This window comes from Nycticebus coucang, chromosome 14, assembly GCF_027406575.1.
Source record: "Nycticebus coucang isolate mNycCou1 chromosome 14, mNycCou1.pri, whole genome shotgun sequence".
Lineage (NCBI taxonomy): Eukaryota > Metazoa > Chordata > Mammalia > Primates > Lorisidae > Nycticebus > Nycticebus coucang.
In genome coordinates, this window is record NC_069793.1 from 79,251,246 (window position 1) to 79,279,001 (window position 27,756).

Genomic DNA, 27,756 nt, shown 5'->3' on the forward strand with positions numbered 1-27,756 from the left:
AATGAGCAAACTATAGACTGACTTTATTTCTCTCTATAGAATCAGGGAACACTTTCAGACTAATTTTTTGGCTGAGTCATTCTTTTGTTCAACATACCCTGATTGTGCCAGTTACTATGTATTTAAACCTAAAGTCTAACAAGGCAGACAAGTTCAAGCTTCACAGCCAGTGCTGTGATGACATGCATGTGCCATCAGGGAGGAGTGTATGAATTTGTGCTATTGTACCTGCCAACTCTAGCAGGGCTCAGCTAAAAATCTGTCCCATATGATAATTATATTGATGATGGCAATGAGGATGAGGATTGATAATGATAACAGCATTAATTGGGATTTTACCATATAAGATACTGTATAATGAGCTAACTGTTCACTTAGAACAATCTTGGGAAGTAATTAATATTCCAATTTAAATCAAGCAACCGAAGCTTGGTGATAATAAGAGACTTGACCAAGGTCACACAGCCAATAAGTGGCAGAGTTAGCAAGCAAAAGGCTCTGGAACAGAGTTTTACCTTGGCTTGCTCCAGTGGTCTCTGTTCTAAGGACTGCAGTCCATAGTCCAGCATTTGAGATTTACTGAAAACCCCCAAGATAACTTCCCAAAACTCATGGTCCTTTAAGATTCCTCCAGTTATCCTCTGCAAACACAATGGAAGATATTTTGCTCCCTCTTGGCAACAATGACACCTGTTATTATCTGAATCATGATGTGTTCCTTAGTAGGAATGTCTTCTTCTGGTGTAGAACCTTTGAAGTCTACCAATAAGTCTTTCAATTTTCACTAACTAGCACAATGCCTGACACGATGAAAGAATGACTTAATCAGCCTTATAGGTCACTGCCTCATTCACTGATCTATTCCTTCTTATCAAATAAATAGGAGTGCAGAGTATCAGACTGAGACGTCTCAGTCCTGGATGTACTCTTCCATGCAGGATTCATTCAGATACGGTCCAGTGCCTCCTTACATTATCTTTCCTGAGGGGAAGTCATCACATCTCTACCTTAGCCTGTAGACATAAAAGAACAGCAGAGAGCATAGACTAAATGGAAATACTAGTTTTGGGATATTTGACTTGAGTCTTAAAGAATAGTTAGGATGTTCCCAGGAAAAGAAGATGCAAAGGCAGAACGGTTTTCAGCATCAATGGTGTATTTGAAGAATGGCCAGCAACTCAGAGGGATAAAAATACAGAGCCAAGGGCGGTGCCTGTGGCTCAGAAGAGTAGGGCACTGGCCCCATATGCCAGAGGTGGTGGGTCCAAACCCAGCTCCAGCCAAAAAAAAAAAAAGAAAAAACTGCCAAAAAAATAAAATACAGAGCCAAAACCATTTTTTATTAGTACAAAGATAGACAGCAAAGCGATCCAGAAACGTGATATGTTCTCGCTATAGATTCCCCTGTAAGATGCATGAAGTATTTAAGGGAATGTGAAATAGATATTCAGGTCTCCAACCTGCCTGTCCTCAGATTGCCTGTGTGTTTAGAGGAGCATCCATACTTAGTAAACTCTGCAGGGCTCTGTTGCAGATCCTCAGAACACATTCAATCACCTGCTGACATCAGCTATCAAATAGGGCATTACTTGAAAATAAGGAATATGATTATCCCTGATGAGGGCAGCTCAGTGAACCTTTCCTCCATACTTATCCATCCTTCTTCCTGACAAATACAGTGATAGAGGGTTTTTTTTTTTATTATTATAATCACCAACTCAGACATTCTGACTCTTCCAGAAGGAAACTAGCTGAGAGCCTGCTGGGAACTTTCAATTTCTTTCAATGATATAGAACATCTATTATGTGCTAAGTCCCCTTTATCTTGATAGTAACTCTAATTTCAAAGGCTCACCCTAGCCAGTTCAAGAAAACACTCATCTCTTACATATGCAGAAAAGAAAAAAGGTATATGTAATTCCTGAAAATTCTTATAATTTTCCTCTTTTTAAAAATATATAAGACATATAAAATAATTGTTTTATAAATTGTGAATTCAGTCAAAAGGTTGCACTCAAGGATCCAGAAGGCCACATGTAGCCCCAAAGCTGTAGGTTACCTACCCTAATAGGTGGCTTAAATGCTCAGGGCCTCAGTTGCCTCATCTATAGTATAAGAATAACAACGTTTACCTTACAGGGCTATAGTGAAGATTAAACAAGTGAGAATATATAATGCACTTAGCATAGTACCTGGCATATTTTTACTGTAGTGATTTTCTTGTAATCATCATCATTAATGAATTATTCAGGGTAGTCTGACTATATTGAGCTGTGACAAACCACTTGTCTCTATCATAGATGACATGATCTGTACACAGGTAGGAGAATTTGAAATTTATATTTTTACACTTGCTACATAGCCATGAAAGAATTAACTTATGCCTTATATTTTTTTACTATAAATTTTCAATTCACAAATTGAGGCAGAAACTTGGACAAACTATTGATGTCTGTAGTAAAATCCATTCTAGTTGGTTATCTTGAAGTAGATCCAGATTACATTTAAGCTAAACTTTTGCCGCTTAGATTTTGCCTGGTCCTTTGATAACTCCATCTGAAGCACAGATCCAAATGCAGTATACAGGGTGCCCATACAGTTCTGCATACTATTTTAAATTGCACACAAACTTTATGGCCACCCTGTATAATCAAGATTGACCTATCTAACGATACTGGGAGAAAATGAAACAGAAATAAAAACAGTCCTAACAACATGACACTATTTATATATTTTTTAAATTTTTAAATTTTTATTTTTTTAGAGACAGGGTCTCTTGTTACCCAGGCTGGAGTATAGAATCATGGTCACAATTCACTGTAACCTTGAATTCTTGAGTTCAAGATCAAAAAGTGATCTTCCCACATAAGCCAACCAAGATGCCTGAACTACAAGCACAGGACACTATGCCTGGTTAATTATTAAATATTTTGTAGAGATGGTGGTCTCACTGTTTAGTTCAGTCTGGTATGGAACTCCTGGCCTCAAGTGCTCCCCAGGCCTTGGCCTCCTTGGGATTCCATGTGTGAGCCACCATGCCCAGCCAATGAGACTATTTATAAACAATGTCTCCAACTCAAGATGCTGCTGCAAAGTAGCTTCTTGACACTTCCAGGTTTTAGTGCCTTGATTAATTATGGAATGATGTTTAATTATGCATTAAATTACATACATGATTGTTCATAATTGTATTAAAATATGTACCATTTATCCTTGAAAGTGAAAGGCCTTTTTCAGGATGGATAAAGCTGTTTGGGGAACAGAATATAGGTGGAATTAATGGTTCCACATTAATCATTTATTTTATGAAAATGTGAAGGTCATTCTCCACTTTCAGATGCCTCCTGAATTCCTCTGGCAAGTTCTGGCAGCAGAATTGCAATATGTAAAGCAGAGGATTATACAATGTGCACTACCATTCCCCTAAAGGCAAACAGCTTTTATTTAAAGAAGATGTTATTTTAAGAAGCTTTACTGTGATATTGTCACATACCAGAGCTTAGCTTGGAAAGGTGATTATTACTAGTAAAAACAGATAGCCTATCTATTTGGGTAGAACTATGGATGTCATTGCAAATACTTGTTAATTTTCGCAGTCAGAGGCTGATAAGAACCATGATGTAAAATCTATAGATACCATTTGAATTGAATACCCTTTCTAGAAGCCAAAGATTGTCTTAAAAACATATTATTATTGTATTTTATATATTATAATGAACACTAATCAAGTACGAGGCACTATATGAAAGTTTTATATTCATCATATATAATTTTCATATTATTTCCCCCTATTTACAGATACAAGCCTTAGGAAAGTATTTTGCTAAACCCATGCAGCTAGGATGGAAACAACTGCCAGATTTTAAAGGCCAGGTTATTTCATTATCAATGAACACTTACTGTCACAGTTCAGAGAATTAGGGTCCGTGATGTTAAAGTGGTTATGTGGCACAGAAGTGGCCAGGCCAGTAAAGCACAGGAGCTGCTTACAAGCCCTCAGGTTGACCCATTTTTTCTGATGATCAAGATGGTAATCAGTGGGTAAAACACAGGCCAAATGCAAATGAACCTCATTCTGGCTCCCCTGGTTATGTGACCTTTTCTGAGTTATTTCTTTGCTTTAAAACTCACTTTTTTATCCATAAATCGGTGATACTGCTACGCATGTCATAAATGTGTTTAGAGGACCAAATGAGTTAATCCCATGTTAATGCTTAGCTCAGAGAAAAGTATAAGCCATCAATAAATGTTAGCTGTCATTTTTGTTTTTTCCACTTCTAATAATTTTAATTACTACTCTGAGTTTCTGTGAACTAATGATTGGCCCCTTTCCAGATCTTGCTCTTTCACTTAATTTTTAAATGCGTAGGTCCTAAAACATCAAAGAGTTAATATAATCCTCTTCCCCATTTTATGCCGTGGTCTTGACATCAATCTGCCTTCTTTAAAGAGAAACTAACATCAAATTCTTCTTAAGAAAAGTTTTCTTCAATCAAAAAGAAATTGAATCTCATATTTTCTGTCCAATCAAGGTAGAGTTTCAGTAGAAGTGTTCTGTGCAATATCTATTAATATGCAGCAAAACTGAGTATTTTTTTCCTTTTTTTCTATAGTCAAGCTAGAGAATAGGGCTGTCTCCTTTATGTAAAATCATTCACAACAGCAGTAACCAAACCCAAAAACCATGAATTACAGTGAAAGTTAACCAATTCAGAAAAACTGGGAGCAAGGGTGGCCTGAATTATTGATGATTCTGACTTATAGAACATAATTCTATTAAACGGGAATGCAGTGTCATCTAACAATTAAGAACATGTGGCTTGTGGTAAGCCATTCCAGGATTTAAATACTGGTCTGCCACTTATTGACTGTGTGATTTTTGTAAAGTTACTTAAGCTGAAGCATGAGTGTCCATATATGTGAAATAGAGAAATAGTTCTAACTCATGCATGTTTTTGCTAAGATTAAATGAGACAATATAATCATTATCTTAACACAGGGCCTGACACATGATATGTACTCAGTAAAAGGGTGCTGCTGTTAATATCAACATCATCATCATCATTATAGTATTGTGATAAACAAAAATAACTGAAAGAAACTAATTAAATGATGTAGACTATTGAATCTTGTGTTTTCTTGGGGAATGGAGAGGAATAGCTTGCAATCTTGTCATTGTTGAAATATAAATTTGGATTCAATCATCCCTGACTAGCCACACAAAAGCCTACTTATAATTTGAGAAAATAGTCACAGAAAAGTGGTTTCCAAGGTTAAAGAGCCAGTAGGTGCAGGGCAATAGATGAACACGATAACACAGTGTGAGCATACGGTGGTGGCTCTGTGCTTTGGTGGAACCATCAAACTTAGACTTTCTGAGAGTGAATACTTTGCGTGGATTTCTTGGTGTACACTTACTACGTGATCTATGAGAGTTGTTTTAAATAAAATTCAGTTTTCCCACCTGTAGTATGTGGATAATAATATTGATATCTGTCCGACAGGATTAATGAGAGGATAAAATGAGACACAACATAGAAGGTATTTAACAGCATTCCTGGTACACAGTGAGTATTCAATAACTGAACATTTCTTTCCCTTTTTCCCTTGTACTACAGTCCATCTCTTCCCCAGAATATCACAGCTTTCTTCATACATAGTCCATCATCAGCACTTCCATTCCTCCTTAAGATAATCATTTATTTGCCTTCTGGGTCGGGTTGAAAATCCAGGCTCTGTATCAGCCTTTTTCTGATTCTAAAGCCACTTACAGGGGTGTCACAGACCCTACCCGTGCTCTTCTCTGCCCACTGGCTCTTAGGTCTTTAGGATGTAGTCTCACAGCCTCTCCTCCATCCTTCATTTCTCACTGGCTCCCTTAGCCTTCTTCAAAATAGTGCCAGAATTCATAACGACATGGCAAGTTTCTTTCCCCCAACTTTATCTATTATTGTCTAATTTTCTGTGCTTTTAAAAAAAATTCTCATTTTTTATTTTTTAAATTTCAAAATATTAAGAGGGTACAATAATTTTGGTTACATGAATTGCTTTTGTAATTATTTTATATACTTTTAAACAGCATTAGACTCCCAGTTTCTCCAGAAAAGCCTTCCAAATGAAACTCACAAAATTTCTTTCTTTCTTTCGTTTTTTTTTTAACACTCTGTCATCTGAGGATGGAATCCTATTCTCCTGGCCCTCACCTCACTTATACAGTTAGGATATCACTCAACTCTCATACATACCCTTGGCTTTCCTGCAACATAAACTCCTTGTTACCTATTAATATTCTGAGTTAAGAGCAAAACATTCTGTTCAAGTTTCTTATAACTACATCATAAGACAAGGTGGGTGTGTTCTTTCACCATAAGATCTCAGAGTGCAGTGATTGCTCCATGTTCCAAAAGCACTGTATAAAGACTTGGCATTGCAGCACGACCATACGGTAGCACAATTTCTTATTTATGTGTTGGGTTCATATTCATCTCTGTGTTGCCAGCATTTTCCAAATACCCTAGCATATAGTAAGGCTCAAAAGACCTTAAATGAAATGCTATATTCTAGGTTTTTTTCTGTGAACACATAGGGTCTTAAAAGTCTTCTAGCTGAAGTGATTGTCAATTGATAGAACAATAATACTGGTTCAGAATAATAGCTAGATGCTATATTAAGTGCTTTACATACACCTTTTAATTTATTCCTTATAGCCATATCATGAAGGAAGTATCATTTTTATAGATGAAATAAATGGGGTACAGAGATATGAAATACCTTACCCAAATTAAGATGATAAATAAAAGCCTGAGTTTGAAAATCTGATGGAGTCTACATTTCTAACCCATATAGCACTGTACGTTTTTGTCCAAGTGGTTTTCAAATTAATTGTGCCACCTCTACCCTCTGTTCATGGAATTAGCTTCTAGCTCCTTCCTCCTGAATGCAAAGCTTAGCCCAATCTGACCTGGCTCTTCCTCTCCAGATGCAACTAACTCTTAGTACCCACCTCTACATCCTATTCCCCAACTAGCGTTCAAACACCTGCTTCCCTAAAATGCTCTTCTCTTTCTCTGTCCTTGTTTTCTCACATTGGAATTCTGGCCTACCCTCTTCTGCCTATCATTATCCTTCTTGTTCTTCACATTCATTTTAAATATTCTCCTTAGAGTGTTCTCTATTCGTAGGCTAAAGTTTTGTGTTTCTTCTTTGGTGTATCCAAAATTCTTGTTTGTTTTTTTTTTTTGCAGTTTTTGGCTGGGGCTGGGTTTGAACCCACCACCTCCGGCATATGGGGCTGGCGCCCTACCCCTTTGAGCCACAGGTACCTCCCCAGAATTCTTGTTTTTACTTGGAAATACAAACTGCTTTGTGGTTGAGTAATGCCTTGCCCTCCTGTGACATTAAAAATAAACTCCTTGGGCCGGGTGCAGTGGCTCACACCTGTAATCTCAGCACTCTGGGAGGCCTAGGCGAGCAGATTGCCTAAGCTCGCGAATTCGAGGCCAGCCTGAGCTAGAATGAGACCCTGTCTCTAAAATTAGCCAGGCAGGCGGGCACCTGTATTCCCAGCTACTCCAGAGGCTAAAGCTAGAGGATTACTTGAGCCCAAAAGTCTGAGGTTGCTGTCAGCTATGATGCCACAGTACTCTACAGGCGGCCAACAAAGTGTCTCAGAGGGAAAAAAAACACTCCTTGAAGGCAAATTTTCTGTCTTATCTGTCCTGTTATGCTCAATGCTTCACACGTTGCTTAGCAAACATGTGTTCCAAGTTTTGTGAATGGATTTAAAAGAAACGAAAGGGGAAGAAAGAAAAAAGAGAAGGCAGTGACAGGAAGACAAAGGCAGATAGAGAAAGAGATATTACTTAATTTGCTGGCTCATGTGAGGTCCCTGGTGTTTAATTAGCCCAAACCTGCTCTTTTTTTGAAATTAAAATGCATTCAAAGTTCTATATATGCTTTCAAATCACTCTTCGTATTCAATAATATCTGCTCAATATCCATCCCTATACCTGGGAGAAATTACACTCACACTCTAGTACTTTATCTTCATAAACATTTATGAGATGCAATATTAGGCAATCACACCAAGCACTTACAGAAGTACAATGTATTTATTTTGGACCTTGTTTAGAGCATCCTAAACATACTGTTTCATACACAAAACAACCCTCAAAAGTCCTTCCCGTAGAATCACAACATTATGACCTTTTATTTCTCCACTCCTGGACACACACACAAAGGAGAAAAGAATCCTCTAAATTACACATCTAATTCTCTCTCCACAACATCTCACAGTGAGCCCTCCATCGCACGCTGGGCAGGTTACTCTGCAGCCCCGTTAGTGAGAGTACCTTCTTGAGTGTGAGGTAATCCCATTATAGTCATTGCAGTTTCAGACGGGTGTCCTGAGCCTCCCGCCGACAGAAGGCTACCTCATCTCATTCCTAATTAAGAGCACAAAATTCTTCCCAAACCACCTTCATTATTATACGCAGCGTGCTTAACTCTGTCAGGCAATACCCTCATATTCTGGAAGAATCAACTGCCTCTTTTAAATCCGAAGTAACAACACCAGAGTTAATTATGCCAATTAAAACCTTTTTCTTACACTCAGCAGATGAAGCCCATTTCACTCAAGCAACAGTGGAACTATAGGAAACAGAAACCTTAGTTACAAGGAAAGGTAATTGGAAAGATCATGTATGACTTAAAAACAAACACATACAAGATAAACAATAAAAGAAAAATCTTGTCCAAACAAAAAAAGTCATGAAAAATCTTATTAATAAAATAGATGCTTACTTTTTTAAAAAACCTGAAACAATAAAACAACTAAAAAGCAGCCAGGGACAGAGTCTGTGGCTTAGTGAGTAGGGTGCCAGACGCATATTCCAAGGGTGGCAGGTTCAAACCTGGCCCCAGCCAAACTGCAACAAAAAATCGCCTGGTGTTGTGGTGGGTGCCTGTAGTCCCAGCTACTCAGTAGGCTGAGGTGAGAGAATCACCTAAGCCCAAGAGCTGGAGGTTGCTCTGAGCTGTGATGCCACGGCACTCTACCAAGGGTGACAAAGTGAGACACCGTCTCTAAATAAATAAATAAATAAAATAAAATAAAATAAAAAGCAGCCAGGTTTGATTCCTTTAATGCAGCTGAAAGCACAGAGAATGTGCAAGACTTTTCTGGGGGCAGCGACTTATGTCAGAAACCAATCTCCTAAGATAACCTGCTCTGTGACTAAGTCTCTTTTCTGGATCTAAGGCTGCTGCATTGACGTTCACTGAGGTTGGCAGGTCACTTTTGTCCATTCTGACTCTAGTAGAACTAGCTGGTTCACTTTCTTTCACCAAATACCCTGCAGAATTATCAAATGTCTAGCAGGGATCCTCAAACTATGGCCCGCAGGCCACGTGAGGTGTTGTGATTATATTTGTTCCCATTTTGTTTTTTTACTTCAAAATAAGATATGTGCAGTGTGCATAGGAATTTGTTCATAGTTTTTTTGTTGTTTTTTTTTTAACTACAGTCTGGCCCTCCAACGGTCTGAGGGACAGGGAACTGGCCCCCTGTTTAAAAAGTTTGAGGACCCCTGGTACGGCATAGAAATACTATCTAAGCAAAATCAGCAGGCAAAACGCTATCATAAGGCTGCTTCTAATCAAAGGGCCCCATGATCACATTAATGTACACAGCTATGATTTAATAAAAATAAAATAAAAATGGGGCGCCTTAGAATGGGGTTTCATTTACCACTTCTATTTCACAGTCTCAGTATAAGCTACAGTTAGCCCCTGTTATACACTGAATGTGTCTCCCCCAAATTCATATGTTAAATCTAATCCCCAGTGCAATAATATTAGGAAGTGGAGCCTTTGAGGTCCTAAGGGTGAAGCCCTCATAAATGGAGTTGGTAGTGCTATCAAAGAAGTCTCAGACCGTCCCTTCCCCTTCCACTGTATGAGGTGATAGCAGAGTTAGGATGCAGGTGTGCACCAGATGCTAAAATTGCTGATCTTGGACTTCCCAGCCTCCAAAATTGTAAGAAATAAATATTTGTTGTTCAAGCCACCCAGTGTATGGCATTTTGTTACAGCAGCCCAAAGACATCCTCATATATATATATATAAATATATATATATCTCATATATATATCTTTTTAATGGCAGTGGTTCACAAAACAAGGATCACTTGGAAACTTGTTAAGAACGCAAATTCTCATACTATATGGCACACCTCCAGGGTGCAGGACACAACTATAGCAGGGACTTTACCTTACAAATGCAAACATTGTAACCTAATCCTTTATTCCCTCATATTAATCTGATATTTCTTTAAAAATGCAAATTCTCATTCCCCATTCCAGACCTATTTAATACAAAACTCGGTGGGTGAAGTTCAGCAATCTGTGTTTTATTTAACAAGACCTGTAGGTGATTTCGATACACACCCAGATTTAAGAATACTGTAAATATTTCCTGAAGGGTCTCCTTGCCTCTACTTTTGCTCATCTCTAAAATATTCTTCATACTCTGCTCCAGACAAGTTTTCCTACAATCTGAATGTTATCATGTCAACTGCCCTCTCTTTCTCTCCCCTACCCCGTTCACTGGTATTTCATCCTTCATCAGATAAAATTCAAACTACTTAGATAACAAACCAAACCTCTTCCCATCTGGTCCTGGCCAGCCTCTCCTAAGTCTCTTCTGCTCACCTCTCCGTGGATGTGCTCTACTCAGGCCAAGGTGAACCTCCTGCTGCTCCAGAAAAGGTCCTGCTCTTGGAGGAATGTCTGTTTTATTTAAACTGTTTCTTCTTCTCAGAATGGCCCCCTCACCCATCTGCCTGCTAACGTCATTATCCTGTTAGACTTTTCTCAGGACTCATCCCTTCTCCCAGGCCTCCTATGGCTCCACCCCTTCCACTCTACTTCTCCCTTTATGCCTCCAAAAGATACAGAGTTTACAGTATTTATTCTGCATACTTCTGATGCACACATTCGAATCGTCACGCTATATGGTAGTTACTCACGTAGCTCTCACCCTCACTAGCTTGAGCTCTGGGGAGGGTATGTGGGGAAGCTACATCTATTTTGTTTTTATATATTTAACTGAAACTATATTAAAAATACATTATGATTTTTAATTACTATTTATTTTAATGAATAAATAAATAAATAAATAGACTTTCAAGCACCTATTGTCCATAACATGGCTATGCTAGGGATTTACCTCTATTATCCATGTTCTATAGATGAAAAAAACACTGAGCCTTAGAGCATTTAACCTTTCCAGCTAGTAAAAGGCAAAGCTGATGCAAATACCCTAGCTTCCTTGGCTTGTTTTCACACTTTTCTTACAGGAAGTTTCCATTATGTGAAATAAAATAAAGACTACGTTATAACTGAGCTAACTTTAGAAAGTCTAATACTGAACATGTAAAGCCAAGTAATTCTAGTCCTAAATTTCTTTATCTGTAAAACAGCTTTGCTATATATTACCTATAAAAATCAATATTACTATTATTATTTGATGTTAGCATAAAAACTTTCAGTGATAATAATCTATGATTATGAGCTGGGCTCTTTGTGTGAAATTATGCCTATCACACTTTGGGGCACATTGAGATACTCTTTACGTTTTATGTGATTGTTTGTTTTGGTAATGGTATCAATTCTCATTAAAAATGTTCTAACTGAATAAGGGTATGAAGTTGATTACTAAGTCTCGCTCCTTAATGAGTATTTAATTCTGGTTCAAATTTGCCAATGAAAATTTATAAGGAAGAGAGTTGGGAACTAGGTTTTTCTCTTTACAAATGGTTATACACATTTCATTTTCTCAACTTTATCTTAAATTGGTGCAGCTAAACCATCACAACAGTTATTATCACCATCAAATTTGCGTTACTTTAGACTACCAAGTTAATAAATGCTAAAGAAGAATTTAATTAGATGAAATCTAAATTGTCATTATTAATTTACTAGTTACATTACAATAGCTTGTAAAACATTGATGTTGCAGTAAATGGAGTACCTACTTTCCAAGGATCATGTGGCATAGCTAATTTACTACACAACTAAATATTTAATTACTGATCTTAGTAAAGCTAAAAGCACTCAATTAAAATTAAATTGTATTACTTGCAACAAAATCCTTAACATAATTTCTTCCAATGTTATAAAATCTTACAGCATAATGAAAGCCCAAGCATTTGTTAGTATTACTGAAACATTCTTACAATAGCTGTAGCAAATATATAGAACTATTGTAAGTTAATCACCACATTTTTATAGCAAGGGAAAAGGGGAAGGTCTAAAAATTTTCACCTTAAAACTAATATTCAGATGGGTACAGTGTTTTCATTTGGGATGACAATTCTAGAAACAAGAGTAGTAGTATTTGCACAACATTGCAAATATACTTAATGCCATTAATTGTGTATATATACCCTTACATTGTGCCCATCAGGTGAGAACTTACCCCTCTCTGCTCCCCTCCCTCCTCTTTCCTGTCCCACTCTTGAATTTAATTGCGTTTTTCTCTTCTGTGGGCATATAGCTATTTATATATTAGTTTCATATTAGTATTGAGTACATTGGATACTGGCTTTGTCATCCATGTGATACTTCTTTAGTACTTAAAATGCTATGTTCATCATCACACCCCTGCTCCCCAGCATGTTGTGAGGTACCTATTAAATGAACAAATGTATGGATTGTTGAGATTATTTCTTATAATTACTCAAAGTTAATGTCTAGTTTTGTTTTTCTCCAGATTAATATGAGGGTACCAACAATCAGGTTACAATGTTTACATCTGTTAGGTAAAGTCCTTGTAGTTATGTTCTGCACCAAAAACGTGTGCCATAGACCCTGACATTGTGTGCATTAGGTGATAGCGCACCAATCCCCTTCCCTCCTCCTCCCTGACGCCAATTTAAATTGAATTGAGTTTTTCTCTTGTGTGGGCATATGTTAGTACTTCTACTGGCTTCATATTGGTGTTGTGTTGAGTACATCAGATACTTGCTTTTCCATTCTTGTGATACTTTACTAAGAAGAATGAATGTGTTTCAACTCCATCCAGGTTAATACAAAAGATGTAAAGTCATCTTTTCATGGCTGAATAGTATTCCACAATATATATATACACCACAGTTTATTCATCCATTCCTAGGTTGATGGGCTCTTAGGTTGTTTCCACATCTTGGGGATTATAAATTGAGCTGTGATAAACAATCTAGTGCAAATGTCCTTATGATAAATGATGTTTTTTTCTTCTGTGTTGAGGCCTAGAAAATACCTGGGATTGTACAATCAAATGGAAAGTCTAATTTGAGTTCTTTAAGGACTCTCCAGACCTCTTTCCAAAGAATGTCTAGTTTTTTTAAAGAAAATAATTCCAGTTCAGAAAGACATGCTGTTTGCTCAAGCACTGATAAAACTGTATAAATTGTAAATAGGTATGAAAAAATAGGTATAGAAAAAGAAGCAACACACACTCAAGAACATATAATGTTCATTGCAAATGCAGAATTAAGCCATCATCTGCTATTTTAATGTTCTTACTTCCATGAACAGTCTCTGAAAGCCCAGAAGCACATGGAAGTGCCTCTGTCACTGAGCAGCAAAGAACAATGATGGATATTGATTCTTTTCAAAAGCAGAGCTGGCAATTTAGGAAGTCAGATTAGCGGCCCTTGCCCTACATCCTCAGAGGATGTTCTCCTGGGTAGATATCAAGGCAGACACCCCGAGTAGACATTTTTTGTGTTAATGACTCAATCAAATGGCAATAATCCTAGCATCTCTGGTGAGATAAATTGCTTAAATCAGATTTATCTTCCAATAATACTGCTCAGTGAAACGCACAGTTGATGTATGAGGGTAGAGGTTTGCTTGCCCATGCATGTTGATGCTGAGGCGCTCATGATGATGGTGTTCAAAGTAGTCCTAGTACAGGTTGAAATCAGAGTCAGACAATGGGATGGAAGAGTTGGCCAGTCACTTGAGAGATTCCACAGAATTACACTTCACCCCCAAATCCCGTTTGTTTAAATTACCCGTCACATTATATTTATTTACAATCAATTAGACAATGTTTGTTACATCATTAATATTTACTCACTCTTCATAACAACCCTATGAGACAGGTACTATTATTTTTATTTTATACATGAGTAAAGTGAAGCACACAAAGTGTAAATAATTATTCAATTTCCACAGCTCGTAAGTGGCAGTGCAGGAATTGGAACCTAAAAATCTGGATATTCAAATCATCTTCTTAAATACTTCTCTCTTTTCCCTCAATATATGCAAACAAAAGTATAAAAACTAAGAAAAGTTTCTTTAGGCTTTTTTTTTTTTTTTGACACTCTGGATTTCCACATGTGCTGCCTAAGAACTTAATCAGATCAGGTGTATTTTATTGAAATTTAGGGCAGTAAGGGACAGAGGTCTATGAACGAATGATATACCAGGTGCTTTGCATTGAGGCATGATCCCATAGATGAAGAGGGCTTAAGTTCAGTAAACAAACACAGAGGATCTGGGTAAGGCAGAAAAAATACAAGAAGACTGGCACATTGTTAATACTGTGCAAACAGTATAAAGTTTGCTAAGAGTTTACTTTTATTGTGTACGTTTCTTTTGTTCCTAATCTATATTCCCCAGGCCGGGTACAATAGCTTGATCATTTCTGCATAAATCCCAGCACAGTAGTATTAATAGTAGCATGCAAGTAAGTCTTTGTTCATTGCCAAGGGGCAAATGAGTATTTGTTGAATTGTTAATTGACATAAAAGCCCACAGATAAACTGTTTACTTGAATTTTATTTTCCTGGGACCAGTCTAGGGTTAATCCCCAAACAGAAAAAATATGGCTTTGAAGGTGTTCAGGATAACCAGATAGGTGATTGTAACATACCAGAATACAAAAAGCTTAAATTAATCTGAATTCTATTTAAATTTGTTTTTGAAAGGCATATTTTAATTCTTCTTATTTCCTTCTACTTTTTTCAAAACATTGAAGAAATGACTCAATAAAAAGAAAAACTTCTTGTTTATCACACAGGCATTTTTATAAAGATCTTGTAGGTTCTAGGAAAAAACAACTTTAATAAAATAATACTCTTATTTGAATTAAACGTGATGTTCAAAATGCTACACTTGGGGAGTTAACATAATATCATATGCTGAGAAAGAGAGAGGTGAAATCATCCTCTAATATTCATACTCTTCATAAATTAAATCTGAGAACATTAAAAATGGTGATAACAAGGAAAAGGATTACTTGTGAAATGAAAACAGAGAGGAGAATCTGATTAGTGAAGATATTTGCCTCTAAAGATCTCAAAATTTTGCCTCCTAGAGCAGAGGTAATAAAGATGGTTATTTCTAAGAAATAGATCCAACGTGGCTCCATTCAATTCACAGCAGGAGCATCCAAAGTAGCAATTACTGCAACCACTGGTGTGGCATCATTTTCCAAATGCCATCCTGTTGGATAACTTTTGTTTTCTTTTGTTAATGGAAACATAGCTCAAGTCATGGTAAAGTTAGATCAGTTATTTATTGAAAATGTCACCAAAATTTACCAATATCATCATTCAAAAATATGAATAAAACCAATAATACTTTTGATACAATAAATTTAGCAGATGCTATTTATCAAAGCCTATAAGGAGAGGTAGTGCTTGAATTTCTTTGATCATGGAAATAAAAGTAGGGGCATCCATGTCAGTGGTGCATGGAGCCAGGAGGCTGATGAACTGGGATTGTGACTATCTGGGTTGAACTCCCAAACTTGGTCAACAACACTTGGAGACATCAAGCAAAATATTCCAAAACCGCACAATCTCTGGGGACTCAGTTGACTCATTTAAAAGACATGGGATTTCATATAGTATTGTGGTTAAGGATGTGAGCTCAGGACCAGATTGTCTGGGTTCAAATCCTGGCATTAGAACATGCTTACTGTGCTTCTTTGGAAACATCAATTCACCCTCCTGTGCCTCATCTGTAAAAGTGTAGACATAATGATATTTAGCACATCGGGCTATTGGGAGGATTGGCTGAGTTTGCACATGTAAAATTACAGAATAGTGACTGGCCTATACTAAGATTCATTAAGAATTCATTTATGTTACTATTAATATATCATCTGTGAAGGGAAAGTCCTTTCTAGTTCTGAAATTCAGTGTATGAATATTCTGCACGATATTCTTCCCCTCTGCCCCAAGACAAGAAATAAAGCAACAAAGGTGAGGTGATGTATTTACCGGCTGGGAGATGAGCACCTTGAGTTGTTTCAGCATATGCCACATGCTTTGAAATGAGCAGTGATGTATCTTAACTGACCTTCCCCAGACACAAAGAATCACTCTCTAAGTTATGTGGTTTGTTTTGAGAGGAGAAAGGTGTGGGAAAGATAGAGGGCAGCTTGAATGATTTTCTTAAGGATGATCTAGAAAATTATATAAAAGTAAATAAAACCCCAGAACTCCCTCAGAGTCGGAATACTAATAAGTTTCATCTATGAAAGAATATGTCCTCAGTCATTTTTTTCTCCTGTAAGCAGCAGCAGAGAAATAATTATGCACCTTTTCATTCTATAAAACCAGAATAGGATAGCAAGTCCATTCTAAGACCTGAAAGAGCAGTAGGGTAAGAGGTATCAAAACTGAGTCGCAATCCATTCTGAAACTAGCTAGAGTATAGAAATGAATGGAAGAAAGGAAGGGAGAGAGGGAGGAAGAAAGAAAAGAAAGAAATATTACGGGTTTAACAACAGGCTGGAGACATTACAGAGTTTGCATTGAATCAAAACGCCAAACAAGGATGGTAATCACTATATTTAAAACATGAAACATCTAATAATCAAGGAGACAAAGTTATTTTCTCAAGGTCACACAACTAGTAAGGGGCTGAGTGAGACTGGAAACCAAGCCTCTGGAGTCTTTCACTGCCATGCTGCTCATGGGCATACCAACAAGAGGGTTCACACAGTGGGCGAAGGCAGAGGGCCTTAGAGGTGACAAAGAACTTATACAAGGAGCTTAGGAAACAAATAAACAAACAAAAGTTAGTTCTGGGTCAGAATGATCATATAAGGAAGAAACAAGGAAAAGATTTATTTATTTTTTTTATTTTTTCTACACCTGCCCAAGCACCATCTTCCTCCAACTCCCAGCCCCAACACACTTATTCCTCTCCCACAGAACATCAGTGTTCATCCTTCTTGTGCTGGGGAATCACCAAATTTTCTCATGTCAATGGCATACTCTATCTGCTAAAAAGGGCAGGAATACCAGGACACTGACCTTCTGTTTCTACAGTGCTCGTTTTCATACATTGTTGCAAACCCTGTGAAAAGTTAGCAACCCTCCTCCTAGTAGACACTTGCATATAGTCAATTTTGAGGATCAGTGGAGTGGATGATATGGAAAATCAACAAATTTCGTTTGTGTATCAGAGTAACAAGTAGGTGTAGAATGGATGAATAGTATTTTATGATTTGTGTATTTATTTTTATTAGATTTGCTGGGTGAATAGCATTTACTTTTCTTGCTCTGTTGCTTAGGCCAAGGAATTTAAAGACAAGCATAGTGATTTTCAAAAAGCAGTTTATTCGTTCCCTTTACCTGGTACTTCTTCCCCCTTTTCTTAATACATATATTTCAATTTTTAATAACATCTGGCTCTTTCAAAAGATTAGGTAATCTTGACTCTGAAGAAGCTGTTTGTTTCTTAGAACTTACATACTTTGGACAAAAAAGAACATTCATCTGGTTACATATTTCTACCTAGTGATGACACTGATCCCAGGCACCAGAAAACCATTCCTCATTAGATGTCATCATATATGACGGTAAGAGTGGGAGGCAGTGTCTTAGTTATTTAAACAGCAGTATTTATTATTTCATAGTTCTAGAGGCTAAAAAGTTTAAGATTAAAGATTCCAGTAGGGTCTGTTCTGGCAAGCTCTCTTTTCCTGGCTTGCAGACAGCTGTCTTTTCTTTGTGTTCACATTTTGGAGACAGAGAGAGGGTGAAAGAGAGAGACTTCCCCCTTCCTATTCTTCTAAGGCCACCACCAATCTGATCAGATTAAGATCCCACCATTATGACCCCATTTAACCTAAATTACCTCCTGCAAGCCCTATCTCCTAATACAGTTACAGTGAAGATTAGGGTTTCCACATACTCCTATAAATTTAGGGGTGGGAACACAATTCAATCTGAATAATTAAAATTTTCAACTTGAAAGAGTTCAAGGAATAAACTTTTTATATAAGCCTGCAATATTGTGGCATGTGGAACAATCGCTGGAAAATTTTATAGTTTGACTTGTCGTTATTGGTGTCTGACGAGGACTCTGGTATTACGCTAGCCACTGATTGTTTCACTTCATTGTTGGCAGCTTGGAGAGTGAAAAAGGAAGAGAATTGGTGCTTGAATCCAATGTAATAAAATGCTTCACGTTCTTTCTTTCTTCAAAGAAAGAAAAGACAATTAATTAAAAAGGAAGAGACCCCTGGATTTTTATCCTCTTGCTCCCACTTTGAAAATGGGCATATCATCCACTATATTCTTACTAATGGCCGAGGAACTTCCAGGCCTTTTGTATATATTCATTTGACACATATTTTCCTAGTTGTTCCTAGGAGATATTCTTCCAGGTGCAGGGAATGTAAACTCAAATACAAATTTTTCCCTTTAAGGACTCTGAAGTCTTATAGCAAATCAGAATAAGAATCAAAGAATGTCTGAATTAGAAGGAATCTGCTTGCAAATGAAGACCGTAGGCCCAGAAAAATGAAAAGCCTTAGTTCAGATAGGAGAGGTTGTGGTGGCCAGTTAATACCCAGGCCTACTGACCCCTAATCTAGTCTTAATTTCTACACTGCATATGGCTCAGAATATTCCATCCAAGTGAATCATCCAACCAGGCTTCATTTGGAGCCTACTAGGAGCTAAGTGTCCCAAATGAATGAAAAAGAATTTATAATGGCTTAATAATTTGATTAAAGATTTAATAATTTATTTGAGGAGATAATATTACCCCAGATGAAATTATTAGTGAATACTACAAGGGATTATTTAAAGAGGGATGGCTTTAATAAAAACCACATACATGCAGTACGTGCACAAATAAAACATGTACATTATCTGATTATCAAATTTATCTCTGTAATAATCATCAGGGTTGAACTAATTTTGCTAAATGGGAGAATTACTTCTTTCATCTTCATATCTCAATATAATATGTATCACTGGATGATACCAGTTAGAGGAAGATCACTCTAAAGTTTATCAAGAAAAAACATTTTACAATTAAAGTTCTATTAACTGAACTGAAGTAACACTATCTATACACAATATCTGGTTTCTGAATTTCCCCAGTGAGAAAACGGGTCTTGTTTTCAGCTTGTCCATTTTCCACAGAAGTCAAGGTTCACCAACTCAAGAAAGGTTTAAAGAAGAAGACACGGTCTGAGGGTTTGGATCACAGGCTTTAGATTCAGCAATAGCTGGCCCTAAATACTGGATCCACTGCTCCTGATCTTGGGCTAATCCTTTAACATCATATACCTCAGTTTCTTTGTCTATAAAATGGAGCTCATGGTAGGATTGTCTCAGAAGGTTGTACTGAGGGTTAAATGAGACGATATGTGTAAAGTGCATGGCACAGTGTAAACTGCTTAGTCGTTACTACCACAATTAATTATGATTGGTTTTGTGACCTGCTGTCTTGCTCTTGCTCTTATCTTCCCTCTGATCTGTCCTTTTTCTCTGTCTCCCCTCTATGACCTAATAGCAACTATGTTTTGTGCTCTGCCTGGGCGGGCAACAGGGTTAGGACCGCAGAACAGGTACTACTTGCAATCTGCTGTTTGATTCACCTTCCAGGTGACATGGAGGAGCTGCTGAGCTGCATTCCGCATGGACAAACACCTGTCCTCTCTGTCACTGCAGCTAGGCAGACAGGGGCGCTGAGTCATGCTGCTGCTTACAACCCAGGAGTTTTCAGAGACTCACGAGGCTCTAAGATAGGGGCCAGAGAGGACACTCGATTCATCCCTCTCTCCACATCAGACTACTACTCTTCAATCTACCGTAGGGCAAAAATAGATAGAAAAAGAGCATCAAGGAATGGCTAATTGTAAACATCAGGATACTTCTTCTGATGCCTAAGTTAAATTTCAGATTTTACATTTAAAATTTATTTAGTTTTTTCATAGAGAAAATAAACTTGGTATGTAAGTCATTGTAAGTATACATCATTATATATATATGATATATAATATTGGTACACACATACATGTATATATGTAAAATATACAGTACACACACAATTACAGAGTCTTATTTCTTGACTAAAAGAGCTTCAGCTCTAGAGTCATACATGGTGTCTAATCCCAGACATGATGTCTAATCCCTAATGATCTCAAGGCACCATTGTATTAGCACAGTTCTCAGCTCATAGAACAGATTGAGTAAATATTAACGATTGTGGTCATTTAGACATATAAAAAGTATGGGAGGCTTCTTAAGCTTTCTCTTCTGCAATATAAATGGCTCCAGTTAGATTATGGCTTGTAATTCATTTCTTCCATAATGAAGAAATGAATTTCTTCATTTTCATTTTCCCTCCAACATTTGCCTTCCTAAATCCAGCATCAAACACAATGGTCAGTGAGTCTGTCTATCATAGGATAAAAATGGATGATATGCTTTAGAGTTACCTATTAAATTGCCTATATAAATGATTATTATTATTTCCAAAGAAATAAAAGTGATTTGATGGCATGTGTAATATTTTGAGCATTTATTTATACTAACTCATTTTATTCTCAAAGCAAATGCATTCATTCTTTCAGCATTAGCCCATGCTTTATTGATTCTAAAAATGAATAATTTTTTCCACATTTTAACATCTGTGAAATCAAGATGCATCTTGCAATTAATGATGCCATAGTTCTACTGGTAATCTTTGTTTTTTTAAGTCATACATGAAATAATGGTGCATTTTAAAATTGATGACAACCTTAGAATCAATGAAATAGGATGTGAAAGACAAGGGTGTGCTAGGCATTCTTTTAGACCCTAGAAATATGGTAAATAAAATTGGACAGCCTTTCATTTCAGAGAATCTAATAAGGATTTTTAAAAAATGAGGATGATTACCACACATGTACAAGTTGCTTTGAGAGCTGATGGAAGACTATTTCTGGGCTTATAAGGGCCAGGGAAAGCTTCCTACTGATGGCGATGTCACCTAAGGTTAGAGGACCTAAGCTAAACTGTGGTCAGCTACTCAGTTGAACAGATTAGGCAAAACCCTAGAAGCTGGAGAGGGCATGGACTATTCAGGGATTTAGAAGTAGATCAGAATGCTGGACTCCGAGTTCTCACGGAAGAGGAAAAAGATATCATGGTAGAGAAGAAAACAGAGGCCATATCATGTTTGGCTGTGTATAGCTTATTAAGGGGTTTGGTGGTTATCCTGACAATGAGAATATAAAGAAACATATATGTTACTTCTATTTGACAGGTGAGAAAACTATGTCCAGAGAACTCAAGTGACTGGCTTCAGACTGGAGAGCAAAGAGCAAGACTAATGACTCTGCTCCAAGTCAGCAGTTCTCAACCTGTGGTTTGCGACCCCTTTGGACTATATTAAAGGTTCGCAGCGTTAGGAAGGCTGAGAACCACTGCTCTCAGTCATCACCTTAAACCTGGAGCTCTTTACACTATATCCAAGATCACCCAGTAGAAAATTCTCTCTACTTCCAGAAAATGCCCTACTAGTTTGTCCTTCATTTTAATTTATATTGAATTAATTTATTGGGTGTAATGGAGAGGAAGGTAGAACTGGTGTCTTGCTTCTTAAAAAATTTTCCAAGGTGAATATGGCCTAATGTCAAGATACAGGGCTTGGTTATATCACTTGTAGGTTGTATATAACTGCCAAGCTCATCCACTTGTGCCTACTAGATGGTTAAAATTGATACTAGTCTTTCCGAAGGGTATCATGCATGCACTTTTCATAGTACACACTTAAAAGATAAATAAATAAATTTAAAAATTAAAACAAAAACAAATTAAAAAGCAATACATATCTGATGGGGGAGGAGTACAGATTCACAACTTTAGGCATTTTAATACTCTTGTATATTATTATGTCACCAGAAATGACATTTTAAATTTATCTTAAAACTTCTTTAGCTGGCCTTTTTTAGAGTAAGACAGTTTGAACACTGACTAAATTAAACAATTTAGGTTGAAATGTGACAACAGGCATAAAAGTAAACTTCTAACTTCTGAATTAATTACGCAGGGTCAAAAAAAAAAACAAAAGAAGGTAAAAGTAATTATTTGAATGAAGATATTCTATCCCAGCCAAACAATCTTTATTTTACACTACTATTTTAAAAATAATTATGTTCACAGAATTTGTTGGTGTGAATGGAACTGTCTTTTTAATGAAAGAATAAGAACCTTTTGCTTTTCTTTTTCAGAAAAATGTCACTGTGAATCACCTATCATCTTTGAATTAATCTAAAAAGAGAACACATTTACAATTTCTAAGCATGTAGGTCCTTTTTGATGAAAGACATCTTTAGAGTCTATGGGAATAAGCATTGAGTACAAATGAATGTATAGGTTGTGATGGTATGATAATTGCAAACTATTTAAAAGCAATAACAGGTGCTGAAACAATACTTGCTGCATTTATCCAACTAGTGAGGGCAAAAAGTGTAAAATCTTTAACAGGACAGACAACTGTCTATTCAAGATAGCTTAGGATAGAGTCTTATCTGAAATAAGGGGGTTGAGTTACACAATCAGTAACTTTGCTTCTATAAACCTCATGATTTTTGAGTTCTAGAGTAAATAAGAGGGACAAGATAAGAAAGCGTGGTTAACCTCTTTCAGCTAAGACAGGTTAAGGGATCCAGGAGAATGATGTTTGAATGGAAGAGAGCGCTAGAGACTCAAGGAGTTAGTTTTGAAATAACCATCTTAGGCAGACTTGGGCTCAAATTCCAGAAATGACGCTTACCACTAATCCTTGGGCTAACTACGTTTCTCTCTGGGATTACAAAATAAAAATTTATACCTAATGGGGTTGCTGTGAGGATTAAATTAAATCTTATGCATAAAGCAGCTGGTGCAGAAAGTGTATGAACAGGAGCTATTAATATTATTATTGGTGTGATCATTATGATGGACATTCCACTAAGCTATTGAATTCTACTCACATTAGATGAGGTAAAAACAGTAGGCCAAGCAACTAGGAATAAGGCATATGGAGTGTTAGGATGGCATTTAGGCTTGCACATCCCCAATGAGCTGTTTGATTAACACAAACATTGAAGAAAGTATTTATCAGACCATGCCTGAATGTTAAAATAGAATAGATTGGCTAAGATGGGTGTAGGTTGTTTTATCAGGAGGAAACAAACTACTACTACAAAAAAACAAAACAAAACACTCTTTATTTATAGTTCTTTTCACAATTAAGTATACTGGTCATTTTCTTAAAAAAAAACTACCATGATAATTTTATGTTATGCCTCTTTCTCCATTTAATGATACCATGGCAACATGTCATTAGTAGCACTTTACTTCCTCCACTGTTTGTCACTCTGGCCTCTGATGCTATAGGAATACTTTATATGAATTCAGCTTGTAATATATTTGTTAACTGTCTTCTCATCTAAAGTATATTACTGAACACTTCCAGAAATATTAATTTACAATAGTTGGTTTAAATAAAGCATATTATAAAATTAGGCACACAGAATAAATAAACTATTTCCATTCACTAAGCCTTAACGGAGTGCCTACATTTTTTAAGGTAACACACATTTTAATTTATTCCAGGAACTCTATGAATACAAATTCCACAAAAATAATGAGATGCAGTTTTCATGTTGGTTGTCATTACCTAGTGTTCAAAATTAACTCCTCATAGATTTCTTGGCTAGCACAAGGACGATAGAGTTAATATTTTTTCCTTTGTTCTTTATCTCTCAAAAACAAAACTTCAGTTCTCTAATTTTGATTTCCTGATGTGCATATATCTTAGTCTCTAAGTAATACAAAGGATTTAAAACATTTAACCTCATGTTTGGTTTATTCTTGCTTGTACCAAGCATTAGCCATCATAGATACAAATGGGAGACTCAAAGTCCCTTTACTAGCTTCTTCCCATACTCAAGAACCAGAAGCCCTTGTTACTTTTTAGATTAACATCCTTTTAGGCTGTATACACTATATTTCATAGAGCTTCCATTTTCCACATTTGGACCTAAGCTTGAATCAAGTGGCATTGGGAGATTCAACTTTTCTTTGCATACTAATTTGGTATGGGAATTATCTCCCATGGGTTTTTAGAACCATTTGTGGTCCCTGACACTCCTCTCATCCATACAACCTATAATTTTTGTAGGAAGAAGGCACTTTTCCAAAACATTTGCTCCAATAAAAGACCTACTTGCAAGTCTCTTTCCTTAAAAATTTTCTTGAGAAGCAAAACAAAATAACTCAAAAAGCCTACTGTTCAATATATATGGTACTTGTACATCATAGTTAGGTACACTGTCATTTTATCTCTGATATATAGAATAGGGAAGGGACAAATTCTACCCAAATCCCCCTCTCCCTCTCCTTCACCAAAAGTGCCATTAAATAACAATTTGGTCATCTTTCTGCAATCCTGTGATCTGAACATTCTCAAAGGCTAGAGTCATAAAGTTATAACCACAACAATATTTTCTCTTTTCACACTACAATCTTATCTTGGTTCATCACTTCATTCTTATTGATTTTACCAACATTGCCACTCTGAAGGACTGAACAGCAAGTTAAAGTGAAGGCATCTTTGTAGGTGAGAGAAAGGGCTGTGCTCCAGACCAGAAGATATGGCTCATCTCTGGGCCGGTCTCATAAGTAGGGAAACAGGAGACTGAGCCAAGGATCCCATCCTCAGAGGAATGTGGAAAATCTGCATCTCAGAAGATATTATTACCTTTGGAAATTTCCCCAACAGCTATCAAATAGAATACCAATTTCCTAAATATGACAGTTTGGCCAGCCAGTGTCTCAGATAGGACTGGACAAATTAGAGATGTAAGCCATCATCTTCTGTTCTCTCCAAGCCTGTAACATACTTAGAACTTACAGGCCATTTTTATTTCTTAGAGAAATTAAACTACTGGAAACAACTTGTCATGATGAATAAAAGAAATACAAAACCATTCTCTAAATGGCCATGACTACCCAATTATTAATATAATCCTTCCTCATTGTAAACACTTTTGGAATGATGGCTTTGTTGATTTGAAACCATATCAAGCACCCCTGTGGAATGCGGTCAATGTTACTGAGAGTCTCGAATGTGTGTTCCTAGGACACACACTAGAACACTGAGAAAGACTCGGGTATTTATGATGTCCACCTCAGAACCAAAGATCACAGTAATAAAAATAATGCAGTGTAGCAACAAGTTCACCAGAGAGCTCCCTGGACAGGCAAAAATCACAGCTGCTCAACTGCTTTCCTCCTGTAATTCAAAGGCATGTTAAGTGCCTGTGGAGACACTCCACCATGTATTTCAAATAGCCAGTGATCCTGCTTACCCCTAAATGCTCTCCCTCCCAAGTGAGCTAGGCTTTGAGAGTTACCCTTTCTCTCAGGGGCATGGACCACATTCCCAAGGAGAGGCAAGTTCTCGCCCCGAGCTAATAAAGGCAGCGTCTGAGCTCAAGACCAACACTCCAGAGCAGGCAGTGGCAAATGGAAAAGGGAATCTTCAACCCCACTCATCCCGTACCTTCTCCGATTTCGCCTTCCTGGCATTGTGCACGAACCTGCGACCCAGCTTCTTAGCATACCAGATAGAGGCAAACATAGCGGGGCCAGTGGAAGGAATTCACAACGAAGCTGCTGCACAATCAACGTGCCGCTCGGCTCGGAGAGAGCGGAATCGGGCTGGAGCTGTCACTTGCAGGCTGTTGCTTTCTCAGTTCCTCTCATGCTGTGAGCAGAGGGAGCGGGTGGGAGGAGGGGGAGGCAGTCCTGTTTGGCCAGTCTGCAGGTATATTTACATCCCGCCAGCAGGAGGGCCGGCTGAGGCAGGCGCTGCCTTCGTAGCCAGCTCACACACATCCAGGCGGCTAAGCATCTGTCTGCAGTTCCCCGGCACGGTCGCCACCCAACTCCACGCGTGTCAGAGGAAGGGAAGCCGCAGTCAGCACGCCGGGGTCCGGGCGGCTCACCTCCTGCGCCAGGCTCGGGCGGTGCGCTCCGGGCTTGGCTCCCTGTCTTGACAGTACGTGCTGGTGGCAGTGGCCGCGGAAAGGCAGGTCCACATACAGGCTCGCAGGTAAATCAGCCAATACAGGAGCGGCCAGGCACCGCGGGGAGAGAGCTGCCGGGCGGGGAGAGGCAGGGCCACCACGGATCTGGCCCTTTGGGCACAAACAGGTGTGCCCGGATCCCCAACCCGACTCACATTCTCTGTGATGACTATCAGGCTGTTAGAGAAGCTGGAAACACAAGCATTCTTCTCTCCCCAACCCCCACCCCCAACTCCAGGAAAGTCGTTATCTCTGCCCACCAGCCAGCCTTATCTATAACTCGCATAATAAATACTTTATTTCAACCGGGACATAAGACAAAATGAGTAGAATGAAGTATCTTGTCACGCCTGCCTGAATGTAGGTCTCTAGTTTTAAAACATTGCTTTTACCTCTAAAAGAACTGAGACCTCTTTATAGCACAGGTTTTCAACATGGGGACTAGGAGATGGAGAGAGGTTTAAATCTAGTGCTAGACTAACATCAAGCAATCTACACTATTTTTTTTTTTTTACCCCCAGGTTTTCTTGTAATGATATCCAGTGTTAAATGGACAATTGTAATATCACCTTCAGGAAGGCAGATTTATGGCAGCTCTTAACCTACATTCCTTTGAAGAATTTTCACATTTAAGTCTAACACCAGGTACTTCCATTATCTTATTTAGAGTTTAGATTGTCATGTTAGACATTTTTAAGGTAAAGTCAATTTTAAGAGACTGTTGTTTTCTCCGATGAGATAGTATTTAAGCCTTTTGCCAGTCCAATTAGAGGACAAAAAATAAATGGCTCATGTTGGCAAGAAAATCCAGTGACACACAACTAGAATCAATCCAGTAAATGTTTTCCAGCTGATCTGAGAGGAGTACCCATAAGGACTTATGGATCAAAGAATGTTAACACACTTGCACACACTTGGAAAAGAACTCCTTTTCTCAACAAGGCAACTTGATTTTTTTTTCTCTCTCTTTTTTTTTTTTTATTGTTGGGGATTCGTTGAGGGTACAATAAGCCAGGTTACACTGATTGCATTTGTTAGGTAAAGTCCTTCTTGCAATCATGTCTTTCCCCCAGAAGGTGTGACACACACCAAGGCCCCACCCCTCTCCCTCCTTCCCTCTCTCAACCCAGGAATGGATTAACAAGCTGTGGTATATGTATACCATGGAATACTATTCAGCTATTAAAAAAAAATGGAGACTTTACATCCTTCGTATTAACCTGGATGGAAGTGGAAGACATTATTCTTAGTAAAGCATCACAAGAATGGAGAAGCATGAATCCTATGTACTCAATTTTGATATGAGGACAATTAATGACAAAGCAGAGAGAGGCAACTTGATTTTTAATCCCTCAAGAGGGTTGGGTCTACATTCAACCAAAAAAGTGTATA

The 27,756-nt window shown here is 37.6% G+C and overlaps 1 protein-coding gene across 9 annotated transcripts in view; it reads right to left on the reverse strand.

The window, feature by feature from the left end:
• Window positions 1-27,756, reverse strand: part of DLG2 (discs large MAGUK scaffold protein 2) — a 2,435,891-nt gene that overhangs the window by 1,148,905 nt on the left and 1,259,230 nt on the right. Inside the window, exon 1 of one of the 9 annotated variants that reach the window (XM_053560240.1) lies at window positions 25,839-26,266. The exons of 7 other annotated variants lie outside the window; for them this stretch is intronic. In XM_053560240.1, coding sequence (XP_053416215.1) covers window positions 25,839-25,916 — 78 coding nt within the window. In that variant the 5' untranslated portion in view covers window positions 25,917-26,266. Of the gene's footprint in view, window positions 1-25,838; window positions 26,267-27,756 lie in introns of those variants that run through there. One more of the 9 variants, XM_053560243.1, reaches the window with a different exon arrangement.